At 56.1% G+C, this 15367-nt stretch overlaps 3 protein-coding genes across 3 annotated transcripts; 2 read left to right on the top strand and 1 right to left on the bottom strand.

Annotated features, from left to right (window-relative positions):
- The first annotated feature begins 2156 nt into the window (after nt 1-2156).
- On the top strand, nt 2157-5849 carry BLOC1S1 (biogenesis of lysosomal organelles complex 1 subunit 1). Its single transcript, XM_045873253.3, has 4 exons — nt 2157-2301; nt 3090-3162; nt 5270-5402; nt 5655-5849. Exons 1-4 carry the CDS (start codon nt 2241-2243, stop codon nt 5763-5765), a joined length of 378 nt encoding a protein of 125 aa, XP_045729209.1. The 5' UTR covers nt 2157-2240; the 3' UTR covers nt 5766-5849.
- A 144-nt stretch (nt 5850-5993) lies between these two features.
- Nucleotides 5994-13301, top strand: RDH5 (retinol dehydrogenase 5). The gene is made up of 5 exons (XM_045873252.3): nt 5994-6668; nt 7212-7558; nt 7716-7974; nt 9869-10032; nt 10303-13301. Exons 2-5 carry the CDS (start codon nt 7249-7251, stop codon nt 10524-10526), a joined length of 957 nt encoding a protein of 318 aa, XP_045729208.1. The 5' UTR covers nt 5994-6668; nt 7212-7248; the 3' UTR covers nt 10527-13301.
- Nucleotides 11849-15099, bottom strand: CD63 (CD63 molecule). The gene is made up of 8 exons (XM_045873251.3): nt 14954-15099; nt 14294-14370; nt 13203-13391; nt 12953-13027; nt 12755-12850; nt 12505-12645; nt 12186-12269; nt 11849-12007 (listed from the first exon to the last, which is right to left on the bottom strand). Exons 2-8 carry the CDS (start codon nt 14357-14359, stop codon nt 11942-11944), a joined length of 717 nt encoding a protein of 238 aa, XP_045729207.1. The 5' UTR covers nt 14360-14370; nt 14954-15099; the 3' UTR covers nt 11849-11941.
- Between the last annotated feature and the right edge of the window lie 268 nt (nt 15100-15367).

Here is a 15367-nt window from a genome sequence, read left to right as displayed (position 1 = left end):
CAGTGTGTGGGGAGGGGGATGGGGCTGATGTCTGCAGATTCCCGGCAGTCTCTATACTGATTGTGAAAATGTCAGGCGGTTGTGCCAGGGGGGTGAGGGTAATACAGGATGGGCTGGCACTCTCCCTGAGTCAGCCTAATCTTAACATTCACAAACTCACCACCGAAAACCCCAACACCAACCCCCCTCATTAGCCCCTGCCCTCTGTTTCACATCCCCAAGTAACCATTTTCTGGTACTCCCTCCAACCCCTGCTCTTCTCTCCCAGGCCCCACGTCTCTGCGAGTGAGGCACCGAGCATCTTCCAATGTGCTTCTATTTTGCTTGCTCACTGCAGTTGAAAGGTGGAGCCAAGCGGGGGTTGGGGGAAGGACTGGGCTGCCCGGTGACGCTCTCACTCTTCCCGCTTCTATTGATCAACCCCACGCTGGAACGGAGCCTCTTCCCAAACACTCCTCCCCAACCAGGATTCCCTCCAACTGTGCCCACAAGCTAGAAGGGCATAGTGACAAAACACAGAGCCTCCCCTCCTGGGGTCTTTCCCATGGTTTATGCGGCATAGGACAGTGGTTACACTCAGGCTCTGGAGTCAGATAGCCTGGATTTGTATCCTAGCTCTACCAGTTATCAGCTCTATTACTTAACTGCTCTGTACCTCAGTTTCTCCATCTGAAAATTGAGGGCAACAATAATTCACACCATAGATCTAGGGATTAAATGAATTAATATGTGTAAAGGGTTTGACCCATGGTAAGTACTCAGGAAATGTTGGAAAAATAAGTTATAGTACACATATAAGCATAGACACATACATATGCAGTATCCAACATTTTTATTCAGAATTTTTATCTTGGTGGCATTTACCGCTCTGCTTCATGCTACCACTTAACCATTTCATTCACTAATCCTTTCACTGTTGCACACCTCCCAGGACTTAAGATGCTGCTCTGCAAATAGCTGAATGACTCAATCAATCAGTAATCCTCAACTCTTTCTCAGGAAATTCAAGACTGTTTTATTCTAAATCAGCACCTATTTCTCTTCCCCTGTAAGTATACATCGTGAAGCCAATTTTCTACTATGTAACTGAATCACAAAAGGAGAGAATGCCAAAGTTGGAAACAGCCTTAGATATGGTTTAGTCCAGTGATTCCCAACGTCCCATGCATACTAGAATCAGATGAACAACTTTTTAAAAAATACTTATGCTTGGGTTCCACTCCTTAGAGATCTACTTACTCAGTCTAGGGCCAGAGCATTTTTAAAAACTTCCCCAGGTGGTTCTAATGTTTAGCCAGGGCTGAGAACTACTGATTTAATCCAATCCCCTTATTTTCCTAGGGAGAAAACCAAAATCCAGAGCATAAGCAACTTGCCCGGAGACACTGAGCATGTTAGTGCGTGGTGCACCAAGAGAAACGATGGCAATATCAAGAACATGATGGTGATATTTATAATTTTTTCTTGTTGGAGTTAATCCCGGAAGCATTTCTCTTTAGTTGAGAGAGGTGTTATATGATTTACCTTTTACTGTGACAGCAGGACTTACTCTTCTGGTAAGACTGAAAGGGTTCGCATTCCCTGACCACAAAAGGACAGAGATGGCATTATACATTCACCACACATAGCCAGCCAAATTAGCAAAGCTCCCTAAGAGGCCGCTTGAAATGCCGAAAATGCTTCTTCTCTACAGTGATCACCAGAGCTGAGGGATCTTGGCAGGGTGGTGAGAAGCGAAGGGGCGGGAAAAGAGAGGAAAGCATTCCCTCCCAGAGGGAGGGTGCTGAGAATCAACGGAGAAGCGACCAGAGCTGCCAGGACGGAAAGGCGAGGGAAGGAAAAGAATTCCAATGAGTCCAGGGAGCCTCTGCTCCCCCAGTAATGGAACAATGATGCACAGCCCGGCAGTACCGACCCTCCCGGGAGCCCTGAGATCCAAAGGAGACGATCAAAACGGGCTCCGCGATACGCGTACTAAAGAAAACTTCCAACACTCACAAAAAAGGGAGCCCCCGCAAAACACCAGAGCTCATTTGCCCCCAACCCTCTCCTAGTCCCTCGGTTCAAAGCCAAGATCTTCTACACCCTCCACCCCCGGGCTCAAAAGGGGGCGGTCCCGGCCTCACGTGACATTGCGGTCACGTGACCCGGGCCCCGCGGGAGCCGCGCTGCGGATTCCAGCTTCTGCGGTCGGAGGGGGCCTGGCGCGCCCAGCCCCCAGCCCCCAGCCCGCCGCGACCATGCTGTCCCGCCTGCTGAAAGAACACCAGGCCAAGCAGAACGAACGCAAGGAGCTGCAGGGTGAGCCGATCGTCCCCGTCCGCCGTTTTCTCTCCCGCCGCGGCCTAGCCTCAGCCCGGAGCCTGGACCTCGAGTAACGGCCCAGATGCAGGGAAGGACGCGGGCTGGTGGGCGCGGGCTGCGGGGAGGGGGCGGGGGCGCTTTTTTGGAAATCCCGTTTCCTTGCCAACGGGCTCTGGTCCCTTTGGCAACACTGCGAGCCGCCCCCTCCCCCTAATGCCCCCCACGCTCCGTCTCCCCGCATCCTCGCCCCGCCCCTGCGCGTGGAACAGCGCTGTGCCGATTGGCCCAGGGAGCCTCTCGGCCCGAAAGTGGGAAGGGACGCTCCTGAGGGACCCGGGTGTTGGGGCCCGACTGAGATGAGAGTCTTGGAGGCCTGAAACGACGGAAATGGGGGTGGGGCCCTTCGAGGATCTGGCCTGGGAATCCGGGAGTTACCGTTCCTCAAGCCAAGATAGTGGGAAAATAGTGCCGGGGTCTGGAGTCCTGGGCGGCTGCCACTGACTCGTTGGCGCCCCTGGGCGAGTCGCTTCCGTTCCCAGAGTACCAGTTAACCCACCTCTAAAATGAAAAGAATTCGGAAAAAAAAATTTTTTTTATAAAAATTTTGAAAAACAATAAAATGAAAAGGCTTGCTTTATGTTTTGCAAGGTCCTTTTCAACTCCGGCACTGTAAGATTAGTTGAGATGTTCCCGCACCTAGCGGAGTAGTAATTAATGGGTGGCGACCCTTTAGCACCCTTCAGAAAACCGAGTCTCCGCTCCAATCCCTATCCTCCCATCCCCAGAGAAGAGGAGGCGAGAGGCTATCACTGCAGCGACCTGCCTGACAGAAGCTTTGGTGGATCACCTCAATGTGGGGTATGAACTCCCCATCAGCACCCACCCCCCGCCCCTCCACACACACACACAAGTTAGGCATTGACAAGGTCCAGACCTCAGATTGCTGTTGAGGGGGTGAGGTGTTCCATTCATTCCCTCCCTTCATTCCCTCCCCTCCCCTCCGCCAGCTTAACTTCATGGGGAGAGGCTTGAGTCAGCTCTGACCCCTAACGTTGCACAAGGAGGAGCAGCTGCAGTGGTTGGAGAAGCGGCCAGAGTCCCCCCTCCCCACAGTAACCTCCCTGGTGCTCACAGCTTGATGCCATCTGCCCACTTCCCTTCACCCCTCCAAGTGCAGCTGTTGCCTCAGCAGGAGGGCAAGCACCTCCCTTCCCCGAAACTTGCCACCCTCTCCTTCTCTACCTCCCACCCTCTGGCAGGCCTGGGGAGCAGCTGACAGGAGAGAGATGGCACAGCTGGTGAGGGTGAGGGCAGAACCTATGCTACGAGCTATAGCAGAGCCAGGCCATCTCGTCCCTTCCTTCCGGGTCCAGAGACCACCTATAGGAGAATGCCAGCAACAACCAAAGACTTGGGAAGGAGCAAAGAATATTGTCTCTTGACCCTGAGTGACCCAGAAGAGTGCTGAGATGATGATTAGAAGAAAGGGGGCAGTATGATGCCTTCCACCCCAGGACAAGTAGAATAACTTGGTTGTGAATCCAGAGACTGAGTCACCCAAATGAGCCATACAGGGACTGTCATCTTCATTACTCATCTCTGGGGAAGATTAGGGGACAAGGAGGCCGGGGTTGGGGCCTCTGATCTCCCTCCCCTCCAGACTTCTCCCTTCACTCAATGTGAAAGTGGGAGGTCAACAGGAAGAACTAGGATTTTAGGAACTGCCAGGCGACTCTCTTAAAGCATTGGGAGCCCCCCTGCTATTACTGTTTCAGCTCCTACACTACCCCCCCCCCACTATGGCCAAGCTGTCTCCCAAAGAGAAAGGACAAGGTCTGCCCCCTTTTCTCCCTCCCACATTGGCGCCTCTTGGGCTCTGCTGTGAGACTGGCCCAGACTTCTCCCTCTGCTCTTCCTTTGCTAGCGGCCACCCCTCTTCCAGCTTAGAGGACAGCTAAGCCAAAGCCAGATTAGAAAGGGTTTTGTGTTGCTGCCCACGGGTCCTCTTGTTCCCTGGAAAGGAAAACAAAAGCTTAGTCTATCTCAGCCCCTGTCAGGTGTCCTTCCCATTCTCTCCACCCACCTCAACCCCTTGCCCCCTCCAGCCCCCACAGATTCCAGTGGGGGGTGGGCACCGGATATGGAGTCTCCCAGATGACCTAGAGCTTTAGGATGGGGAGTGAAAGACTCACCAGCCAATGGGAGAGAACAGTTGTTGTGGGATGGGGAGATTGGGGGAAGGGGGGCAGAGCAGGGGTTTGGTGATAGCAACTTCTTGGCATTAATGGTAACTGCAGCCAATCTTGATTGAGGAGGAAAAAACTGCCCAGAGCAGAAGGAAGAAAGGGTGAGAGAGAGAGAGAGATTGTGTGTGTGTGTGTGTGTGTGTGTTCCTCCATCTGTGTGGGCGAAAGGAGAAGGGTTGGGAGAGAGACTGAGAGCCAAGAAGAAGCCCTTGGGATATCTTCTCTTGACCCTGAGTTCCTGGGGAGGGGGGCTGCTCTCCCATCCCACCCCAGATTCAGGGAGGGGCTCAATTTCCCTTCCCAACTTCTTGCACAGATCCCTGGGCTTCCAAGCACGGCCAGATGTGTCCCTGCTGCTGGATTTTCCCAGCTTCTCTGAGCCCCCGCTACCCTCCCAGCTTCTTCCCCAGGGATATTCCCTCCAGGTTAATCCTCCCTTCTCTCACCCAGCTTTAGGAATTCCTTTGCGGGGTAGGAGATGGTAAGTTTTCAGTCAGCTCCCAGCTAGGCTCTCCTGGGAATGCTGGGAGTGGGAGGAAGAAGCTGGTTCATTTGCATGAATGGTAGTCATTTGCATCACATCCAAGAATGGCCAAAATCATGAGGTTTTCCCCAGTCTGGCTGCTGGCTGCCCTCCCACCCTTGCAGTGGAATATTAGTCCTGGAGACCAGTCCCCACCAGCTGGGTGAGGTGATCTCATCCCTCTTCCAACCTCTAGTGTGGCCCAGGCCTACATGAACCAGAGAAAGCTGGACCATGAGGTGAAGACCCTACAGGTCCAGGCTGCCCAGTTTGCCAAGCAAACAGGCCAGTGGATCGGGATGGTGGAGAACTTCAATCAGGCACTCAAGGTGGGCCACACTCCCTACATCACTGGGACCCTATTGACTGCCTCCAGTCAGGTCAGCTCAGGCCTCAGGTTAAAAAGGAAATGGGGATGGTCCCAGAGATGGTATCTATGGCCCCAGTCTCAGAGAAGCTAGAGAGAGAAAAGTAGTTGGTGGGTTCAAGCAAAGCCCTTTCTAGGGGATGGATGGAGGTGTCCCTGCCTGCCACACTCTACGCACCCTGATTCCCAGCCTCCCACCTCCTCCCCTTCCCAGGAAATCGGGGATGTGGAGAACTGGGCTCGGAGCATCGAGCTGGACATGCGCACCATTGCCACCGCACTGGAATATGTGTACAAAGGGCAGCTGCAGTCTGCCCCCTCCTAGCCCCTCTTCCCTTCCCTCCACGCCACCCTTCCTCCTTCCCCCATGGGGGAAGCTGACAGGCCAAGAATAAAACACAAGCCTCCATTTCTCGTCGTATGTTTCAAAGAGCTACTAGCCCAGCGTGGTGGGTAGGAGTGGAAGATTCAAAGACTGTTTCCCTAAGTGACAGTTACCTTTTGGGTAAAGGGTGGAACCAGCGTCCTCTTACTGTCCCACCCCCCTTTCCTCTTTGGGCCTGGTGCTGGTGCATGTTGCATAAGCAGAGGGCGGAAGTTTCCCACACCTCCCCAGAGAAGGTTAGTTGTGCCTGCCCCAAGCTTCCTAACTCAGGACTTCAGTTTCCTGCAGAGGAGAAATATGACACAGAGCAGGCTTGGTCCCGGCTTTGGCTCTCTGCCTCTCCACGTGCTCGGGGCCTCTCCCAGCCTGGTGCTAAGCAGTGTCATGAGTCCGGACCAGGTTGGAGATTAATTCTTGGGCATGGGGGCGCTTGGGGACTTGGAAGGAGGGGGAGTGGCAGGTCCAAGGTCACCAACAGAGAGGGGCAGCTGCCCATCCTTGACATATCCCTCCTCCTGGTAGTCCAGGACAGAGGTGATCAGGCACCCTGGCTGGAAAAGACAGCCGAGAAGGGGGCCTGGGCACGCCTGGCCTGTGCCAAGCTTTGGCTTTGACTGGGGGCCTCCAGCTTCCCTGGCTCCTCCTCCCAGCCCCTCCCCCCACACACACACTTAATACTTCCGGGACCCAGGCTACCCGCTGTGGAGTTTGGCATTAGCTGTAGCTAGTGTGGGAGCCTGGAAAGACTGGGAGCAAAGTCTCTCAAACGGAGCAAAGTCTCTCAAACGGAGCAAAAGAAGGCGCTTCAGGCACTGTGCTACCTGCTAGCTTTCCCCAGAGGAGGTAAGCAGGGGCCCGGGAGCTGGGTACTCTGGGGGGGCTCTCCTAGGCTCGCACATGTTGATGAGTCCAAGCCGGAAGCTTTTCATGTGCTTCCTCACACACGATCGCCCTTGACCCTCCACAGCTCCCAGCTGAGCCATGGCGGGTGCTGGCCCCACTGGTAGAATAGAAAACAGGTTCAGAGATGCGGTGAGAAGTTTGGGGCCAACAGGACTGAAGTGCTCTTTGCCCTGGACATGTTTCCAAAAATAAGGCCCAGTTTACATGTAGGGAATTCAGATGCCGCTGGCTTAGCAGGAGAGGTGAAAGCCAAGCAGATTCCTCTGCTCCTGTGCCCCGGCCCCGACTCATCCGGCTTTAGGTGAGGTGGCCGCAGATACAGGGTCTGCCTGGATCTTTGCTTTGCTTAGGTGAGCCAGCGTTTGCCAGTTACCTGCCAAGCAGATAATTTCTCAATCTGCTCAGACCAGACTTCTAGCTAGGGAGGAGGTTAGGGGCAAGGGTTTAAGAGCCAGAGTAAACTAGACAAGTTTTCCTGCGCAGCCTCGGCTGCCACCTGCCGGTCTCTTGGGCTCTGGCCATGTGGCTGCCTCTGCTGCTGGGAGTCTTGCTCTGGGCAGTGCTGTGGTCACTCAGGGACCAGCAGAGCCTGCCCGCCAGCGATGCTTTCGTCTTCATCACCGGCTGTGACTCAGGCTTCGGGCGGCTTCTGGCCCTGAGACTGGACCAGAGAGGCTTCCGAGTCCTGGCCGGCTGCCTGACCCCCGCAGGGGCAGAGGACCTAGAGCGGGTGGCCTCCTCCTGCCTCCACACCACCCTGCTGGATGTCACGGATCCCCAGAGTGTCCAGCGGGCAGCCAAGTGGGTGGAAACACATGTTGGGGAAGCAGGTGAGTAGTGCCGGGGCCACTGGGACCATGATGCGGGGTGCTCACTCACAGGGGCAGCGGGAAGCGGGAGGGACTGCGTGGGGAAGAAGCAATGATCGGGAGAGAGCGCGTCGGAATGCCTTACCTACCCTGTGGTATCTGTCTCATCTCTCCACAGGGCTTTTTGGTCTGGTGAATAATGCTGGTGTGGCCGGGATCATTGGGCCCACACCGTGGCTCACACAGAATGATTTCCAGCGGGTGCTGAATGTGAATACACTCGGTCCCATCGGCATCACCCTTGCCCTGCTGCCCCTGCTGCAGCAGGCCCGGGGCCGGGTGGTCAACATCACCAGTGTCCTGGGTCGCCTGGCGGCCAATGGTGGGGGCTACTGTGTCTCCAAGTTTGGCCTGGAGGCCTTCTCTGACAGCCTGAGGTGAGGGGTGCAGAGCCCTGGGCTGCCCTGCAGAGATGACTAAAACCCAGCATGGGGGGATCCTGAAGAGGAGACAGTTTAGGGCTCAACTAACTGTTGCTCCTAGTAGTAGTATTAGTAACTACTACTTGTGATGAGCTAGTACCTTGACAGAACATTTTCTCCTCTGTTTCTCCCAGCAGCCCTCTAAGGGATAGGCATTAATATCCACAGGGTAACATAACTTACCCAAGACCACACAACTAGTTAGTGGAAGCAGTGGGACTTACCCCCAGGTCTGCCTGCCCCTCATCTTTATGTTCTCCTGCCCTTCATATTTAAACAGTAATGTTCAGGGGCGCCTGGGTGGTTCAGTAGGTTAAGCATCTGCCTTTGGCTCAGGTCATGATCCCAGGGTCCTGGGCTCAAGCCCCGTGTCGGGCTCCCTGCTCAGCAGGCAGTCTGTTTCTCCCTCTCCCTCTGCTTCCCACTCATGCTTGCTCTCTCTAGTGCTCACTCTCTCTCTCAAATAAATAAAATCTTTAAAAAAAAAAAAAAAATTGGGGGCGCCTGTCTGCCTTCAGCTCAGGTCATGATCCCAGGGTCCTGGGATCGAGCCCCGCATCAGGCTCCCTGCTCAGCGGGGAGTCTGCTTCTCCCTCTCCCACTCCCCCTGCTTGTGTTCCCTCTCTCTCTGTCAAATAAATAAAATCTTTTTTTTTTTTAAGATTTTATTTATTTATTTGAGACAGAATGAGAGAGAGAGAGCACATGAGAGAGGGGAGGGTCAGAGGGAGAAGCAGACTCCCCGCTGAGCAGGGAGCCCGATGCGGGACTTGATCCCGGGACTCCAGGATCATGACCTGAGCCGAAAGCAGTCGCTTAACCAACTGAGCCACCCAGGCGCCCTAAATAAAATCTTTAAAAAAAAAAAAGAAATTAAAAAAAATTAATAATGTTCAAAGTCCCATGAGAGCACAAAGGACACTCAGCAAGTACCACAGGGGATCAGGGCCTGAATTTTGAGCAGTACACGTGCCCCCAGCCAGCCCACCTTCTATAGGAAGCCTGCCTTCTTCACCATCACTCAGGAAAGAATTTCATATACTTTTGTACCTATCCCTTGGTCCTTTAATTTTCCAATCAGCATCATGGAACACATACTTTATACTTGGATTTCTGCATCTGTGTCAAGGAGGTTAGTTGTGTGTCTGCAGTCTGCCCAGCAAATACCAGTCTACACCCTTCATGTCCAGCACCCAGGACTAAACCCTATGCTGTGGGACCTAGGGAATGGGGTAGTTCTAGGTCAGGAGTTGGCAAACTGGTTCTTAGGCCAAATCTGGCCAATTGCCTACCAGCTAATAATGGTATGTTTACATTTTATTATTTTTTTAAAAGAGTATTTATTTGAGAGAGAGTGCATGCACGTGCATGGGGGGAGGGGCAGAGGGAGGAGAGAGAATCTCAAGCAGATTCCCCACTACCGCAAGGCTCAATCCCATGACCCCAAGATCACCACCCAAGCCAAAATAAGAGTCGAATGCCCAGCCGACTGAGCCACCCAGTCGCCCCTGGTGTTTACATTTTAAATGGTTACATTATAAATGGTTATGTAAGTACCTACCTGACTGATATCATTTATTTTTAGGCCTGTATTGCCAAAAATATTTACTGTCTGGCCCTTTAAGAAGTTTACTCACCCCTGTTCTAGATCTTAGACTACAAAGGAAAACAAACCTCAAAAATACACGGCCCACTTACCCCATCTCAGGACAGCAGGGATCCCCTTTACCTTCAATACCCCGGTTCCCGGCCTGTGATAACTTGCCCATTTTAGCCCCCACACCCAAGTCCCTGAGATCCCTTTCCTATAAAGGCAAGAAGCCAGAAACCTCCCTCTATCCCCATCCAGGCGGGATGTGGCTCATTTTGGGGTCCGAGTCTCCATCGTGGAGCCTGGCTTCTTCCGAACCTCTGTGACAAATCTCAAGTGTTTGGAGGAGACCCTGCAGGAGTGCTGGGCACGGCTACCTCCCGCCACACAGGCCCGCTATGGGGAGGCCTTCCTCACCAAATGTGAGTATCTGGGCCCACACGGGCATCCGAGGGGAAAGGAGAGTGCCAGAAAGGCCTGTCCTACACCAGCCTGCTGGGAGGACGTGAGGGTGAATGGGGTGCCACAGAAGAACACCCAGGCCACATGGAACCTGCCCACTTGCCAAACTGGGGAGGGACTAAGGGTCCCTCTGACCTTTGCTGGGGACCAGCTCCAGAACCCAGAAGACAGGGCCTGGCATGGGCTGGAGTGGGAAGGGACACTGATTACAACCACCTCCTGGGATGCAGACTTGGAAGTGCAGCGGCGCATCATGAACCTGATCTGTGACACGGACCTGACCAAGGTGAGCAGGTGCCTGGAGCATGCCCTGACTGCTCGTTACCCCAGAACCCGTTACAGCCCAGGCTGGGACGCCAAGCTGCTCTGGCTGCCAGCCTCCTACCTGCCAGCCAGCCTGGTGGATGCTGTGCTCACCTGGGTCCTTCCCAAGCCCGCCCAGGCAGTCTGCTGAATCCAGCCTTCTGGCAAGACATTGTTTCTGCCCCCACCCTGGTACTGCCTGATGCCTGGCACAAAATAAGCACTCAATAAATGTGTCTTGTTAAACAAACAACAAAACACTGTAGGTGGGCAGAAATGAAGTTGTCCAGTGGGAGACTGACCCCATTTAAGTGCTACCCCCTAGGCTGACTTAATGCCCAGGGTACCTGGCCTGTTGAGTACCTGCAAAACCACTAGCAACCACTGGGCGCATCGGTGCTCTTTGAAGCTGTACCTGGAATGGCCACCAGAGGGCACTGTTGGACGTTTCCTTTCTTTTCTACTAAGAGTAAAGGTGCAGTTCGGTGTTCAGAGTACAAAGGGCCATAACCTATTTTTCTTGGGAGGGAGGGAAGGTAGTGAAGAGGGGTCAGGACCAGGCTGGGTGGGTTCCATGGGGAAAAAAGGTAATACCCACTTAAATTGTCCCCTCTCTTTATTTATTTTTTTTTTTTAAAGAGTTTGTTTATTTGGGCTAGAGCGCGAGTTGGGGGAGGAGGCAGAGGAAGAGGGAGAAGCAGGTTCCCCACAGAGCAGGGAGCCTGATGTGTGGCTCAATCCCAGGACCCTGAGATGATGACCTGAGCCAAAGGCAGGACATTTAACTGACTGAGCTACCCAGGCGCCCCCTCTTTTTTACAGATTTATTTATTTGAGAGAGACCATGCGAGCGAGGGGAGGGGCAGAGGGAGAGAATCTCACTCCCCACTGAGCGGGGAGCCCGACATGGGGCTTGATCTCATGACCCTGTGATCATGACCTGAGTCAGCCAAGAGTCGGACACTCAACCGATCGAGCCACCCAGGAACCCCTAAATTGTCCTCTTATCTGAGTCAAGAAGGATGGTATTGGCCACAAAGGTGTCATAGCAACTTACCACCACCCTAAAAGGAGCCAGGTCCCCTTTGTTGGGAGGGAGTTGCTAGGCCCTCAGAGGCGGGCAGAACACCAAGGAAGAGATGTCCATGGTAGATTTGGGCTGGCCTCTCCCGGGTAGGGCCTTTGTGGGGAATCCCTTGGACTTTTGCAGGACATGGCTTCATGAACCTTGCAGCACTGTACCTGGCAGTACAGGAATAGGAGACAGGGAGCGCAGTGGGCCCCATCCTCCTCCAGATCCCCACTTCCACTGCAAGCCCCACCAGCGCCTTCAGCAAAACCCGCCTTTCCCAAACACCCCCCCAAAATACGCCTTCCTTCCCAAGGTGCACACAGAACAAGATCCCAGAGGACAGGAACACGGGTGAGGAGAAGGAAAGGCTAAAGTTATCACTCTTCAAGACAAACAGACTATTTTTTTCAGTCTGAAAAAATAATCCGTTTAATTGAAAAACCTGGTGTACTACCCCACTCCCTTAGATGAGGGGGCTGAAGAGACCAGACCCTCTACATCACTTCATAGCCACTTCGGATACTCTTCACGAGGCAGCAGGCAAAGACAATTCCCAGTACCTAAAAGTAAAGATAGAGCGGTGGAGAGGAGTCAGAAAGGCAAAGTATCCCAGGCCCACCCAAGAGACCCCAAACACAACCAGGGCCCCCGTCCCCAGGCCAGGACTTCCGCAGCACCCTCCTCCCACTGCCCCTATTGCCCAGATGCCCCAGAATGAGTCCCAGGGGCGCCGCTCACCTCCACAAAGGCAATGCCCAGGGCTGCTGCGGCCACCACCAGCACATTTCTCCTCAGCCAGCCCCCAATCTTCTCCACACAGCCCTGAAGGGTAGCGGGCACACAAGGCAAGAACATCATCAGAAACTTCCCACCCACCTTCCCTGGTCCCTCTGGCTCTCCCCTACTCTCTGTACCTTTCCCCCCATCCCTAGCACTCCCAGATCCCCTCCCATCCCAGGGCCCCAACCCTCTCCACATCCATCCCTGGTCCCTCTCTCAACCCTTGAAATCTTCCCCAGGTTTCCCAAGTCCCCTGCTATCTCAGCTTCTTCCCTACCTCAGGGTAGATGTTCTTCACTTGGAAAGAAACCCCACAGTCCTTTGTGACATTGATGCAACAGGAGTCAGGGACTTGGCCCTTGGGCACGCTAGGGACGTTCTCCCAGTCCGTGTAGTTAGCTGCCCCACAGCATTTAAACTGCGGGAGAAGAGAAATAGCGAGTAGGTTATTACGTGAACCTCCACCTTCAATGTGAAGGTAAGAATCTTCTTCCCCCACTACCCCTGCTCCCAGCAACCTCACTCACATCTTCCTGCATCTTGTCCAGGGCCGAAGTCGTGCGGTTGTCTTTCCGATAATTCTGCATCTGCTGCCGGAAGTCCTTATTAAATTCTAACATCACCTGGGAAGAGGAAGGAGCATTGTTGAGGTCAAACTTCAGGGCACACACATCCCAGAGCAGCCAGACCTCTGAGGTAGGGCCCTCCCCTGTTCCCCGGCTTACCTTGTCTCTAAACACATAGCCAGCAATGGCTGCGGCCACCTCCACCAGCATGATGAGTGACAGGAAGATGGCAAACTGCGGGCACGGTGGACCGGGGTCAGGTTTGGAGTCTTGGTGAGAGTGGCCTGCCGTGGCCCAACCAGCCTCTAGCTCACTCATAAAGGTTTTCCTCACTTCACCTCGTGAGCCCCCTCCGTGGACACCCTCCCCACAGCCCTGGACCCCCGTGCTGGCCCCACACCCAGCTCACCGTGATCATAAGACAGTAGTTCTCCTTGCAGGCCCCACAGCAGCCCACAAAGGCCACCAGGAAGAGGAAGGCACCGACTGCGATGATGACCACCGGCAACAGGGAGCCAGGCGTGGCCCCCTGGGTGATGGTCTGACTCAGGACCAGCTGGGCCCCTACACCCACAGCGATCAGCCCCACTGCACAGGCCTGTGAGGAGGGCAGGTCGGGGTGAGGCCAGACCCACAACCCGTCAGTCCTCCGTGGTGGAGGGCAGCAGATACACCCAGGACACGGCCGGAGCCCCATCCCAGAGAGGCAGATTCTCACACCTCCAGGAAACTTGACTGCAGGGGAAGAGGATGACCCATACTGGCCCCACAGTTTGATCAAATGCCAAAAGAGAAGTTCCCAGAAAGCCCTGACCCCAGGGCACATACTCCTCACCTAGAGTGGTGCTTCCTATGGGCCTCAAGGGCTCCCAGAACTGCCCTCTCACTGTCTTCCAGAGCCCGCCCCATCCTCATCAGCTGTGACTAGGCTTCCTCAGGCCCACTAGGCCAGGGAGGAGAAGGGAGAAGAAAAAGAGGCAGGAGTGGTGTGCCCCTCCCTGGACAAAGAGCAGCCTCTGAAGCCAGGAGCCCAGGACAGGAGCAAACTGAGGTGGGCAGAGCCCTTCCCCACCCCCAAGCAGCTGAGAGGAGTGATGAGGGATGAGGGACTGGAAAGGAGTGAGGGGTAAGGGAGAGCGGAGGGGAGGGTGGGGAGGAGAGGGAAGCCCCACGGCGATAGCCATCAGGCCGGCCGTTGGCTGGTTGCCCCATTGCCCGGTATCACAAGTGGTTGGGTCACCAGACAGGAAGGGCCAGAAGGGGAGAGGGGGAGGGTGCTGCGCACCCACGCTGTCCGTTCTTGGTCCAAACAAGCCTCAGAGGACCCCGAAAGCTGGAGGGGGTGGGGTGGCCATGCTGTCTTCGGCCTGTTCCTCGGGCTCTCCTCCCGCATCTGGTCTCCAGCTGCCTTCATTCTCGGCCGCTCAAGCCCTCACCACTCCGGATCCAGGTCTCCCCGCACCCTGCCAGCGCGTCCCCATCGTCTCCCTTCCCACTCACGCAGAAGGCCAGCAGCAGAACGTAGAGCAAGAACTTGACACATTTCATTCCTCCTTCCACCGCCATGGCTGCCGGGCCTGGGGCAGAGGGGAGCGCAGGGGGATAAGAACCGGCCGCGGGAGGACCTCGGTTTCCGTGCTCCCTGCCGGCCCTCGAGGCCTTCCCTGCGCTGCCCCCATTCCCGGCCCCTCCCACCCGGAAACCCGCGGTCAGATCCACGTCTCCCAGCCCCCTCTTCTCCCGGGCTGGAGAGGGGTGGGGGCGACCGCCGCGAAGCCCGGACCCGCCCCGCCGCCTCCCGGGCCCGATCCCAGGGCGCCGACCGAAGCCGGAGCCCGACGCCCACCCTCGGCCCGCCAGCCCCCCAGCGGCCAACACCCCTTCCCCACCCAGCCAGCCGCTACAAACGGTCCTCGGCCCAAGCGCGAACCACCGCCCGCCCCAGCCGCCTTCTCCGGAGCTCTGACCTCCCCCAAAACACAAGCGCAGCCGGCCCCCCACCTAACCCCGCCCGGGCCTCCGGAACTTTGCAAAGTTGCAAAGTTGCGAGGGCCTCGGGAGCGCGGCGGATCTTCGGGGACCCGGGGCGGGCCCCAGCGGAGGACGCTGCCCGCGACCTCCCACCCAGACCGAGGCCGCCCGTGCGCCCCGCGGCCTCACCTGGGCTCCCCGAGGCTGTGCGCTCCTCTCCAGCCGCGGTCCAGGGGCTCTCTAGCAGCGCCCCCCCGGCTGCGGCCCCGCCCGCCGCGCGGCCCCGCCCCGGCCTCCAGCCGCAGCCCCCTCCCCCGCCGCCTCCTCCGCCCAGTGGCCGCCTGCCTCCCTCATGTGACGCGGGAACAGCTGCGGCCTGAGTCACCCGGCCGGCGAGGGGAGGGCCGAGCCCCCCGCCCGGCCAGGGCCACGTGGCCCCTACCGGGAAGGCAGCGCCCACCCCCGCGAAGGGAAGGCGCCGAGGGCCGGACCTCGGGGTGCCCGGGGTCCTCCTGGTGCCCCCGGCCCCGGGGCCACCTCGGCCTGGGAGGGCGGGACCCAGCGGCGCCTGATTCCGCCCGGTTCGAGCAAGCGGAGGAAGCG

Source organism: Mirounga angustirostris, unplaced genomic scaffold (genome assembly GCF_029215605.1).
Source record: "Mirounga angustirostris isolate CCGP_5_RB_7025 unplaced genomic scaffold, mMirAng1.0.hap1 SCAF_5, whole genome shotgun sequence".
Classification (NCBI taxonomy): Eukaryota; Metazoa; Chordata; class Mammalia; order Carnivora; family Phocidae; genus Mirounga; species Mirounga angustirostris.
This window is presented reverse-complemented; position numbering and strand designations above follow the sequence as displayed.

What these genes read in the sequence shown, in the direction of transcription:
- BLOC1S1 (XM_045873253.3), top strand. Translation starts at nt 2,241, where the DNA reads ATGCTGTCCCGCCTGCTGAAAGAACACCAGGCCAAGCAGAACGAACGC. An exon ending in CGAACGCAAGGAGCTGCAGG is followed by an intron (nt 2,302 to 3,089) that starts GTGAGCCGATCG and finishes TCCCATCCCCAG; the next exon opens with AGAAGAGGAGGCGAGAGGCT. An exon ending in GTGGATCACCTCAATGTGGG is followed by an intron (nt 3,163 to 5,269) that starts GTATGAACTCCC and finishes TCCAACCTCTAG; the next exon opens with TGTGGCCCAGGCCTACATGA.
- RDH5 (XM_045873252.3), top strand. Translation starts at nt 7,249, where the DNA reads ATGTGGCTGCCTCTGCTGCTGGGAGTCTTGCTCTGGGCAGTGCTGTGG. An exon ending in AACACATGTTGGGGAAGCAG is followed by an intron (nt 7,559 to 7,715) that starts GTGAGTAGTGCC and finishes ATCTCTCCACAG; the next exon opens with GGCTTTTTGGTCTGGTGAAT. An exon ending in GGAGGCCTTCCTCACCAAAT is followed by an intron (nt 10,033 to 10,302) that starts GTGAGTATCTGG and finishes CCTGGGATGCAG; the next exon opens with ACTTGGAAGTGCAGCGGCGC.
- CD63 (XM_045873251.3), bottom strand. Translation starts at nt 14,359, where the DNA reads ATGGCGGTGGAAGGAGGAATGAAATGTGTCAAGTTCTTGCTCTACGTT. An exon ending in TGGACAAGATGCAGGAAGAT is followed by an intron (nt 12,646 to 12,754) that starts GTGAGTGAGGTT and finishes CTTCTCCCGCAG; the next exon opens with TTTAAATGCTGTGGGGCAGC. An exon ending in TGGGCATTGCCTTTGTGGAG is followed by an intron (nt 12,008 to 12,185) that starts GTGAGCGGCGCC and finishes CTTTACTTTTAG; the next exon opens with GTACTGGGAATTGTCTTTGC.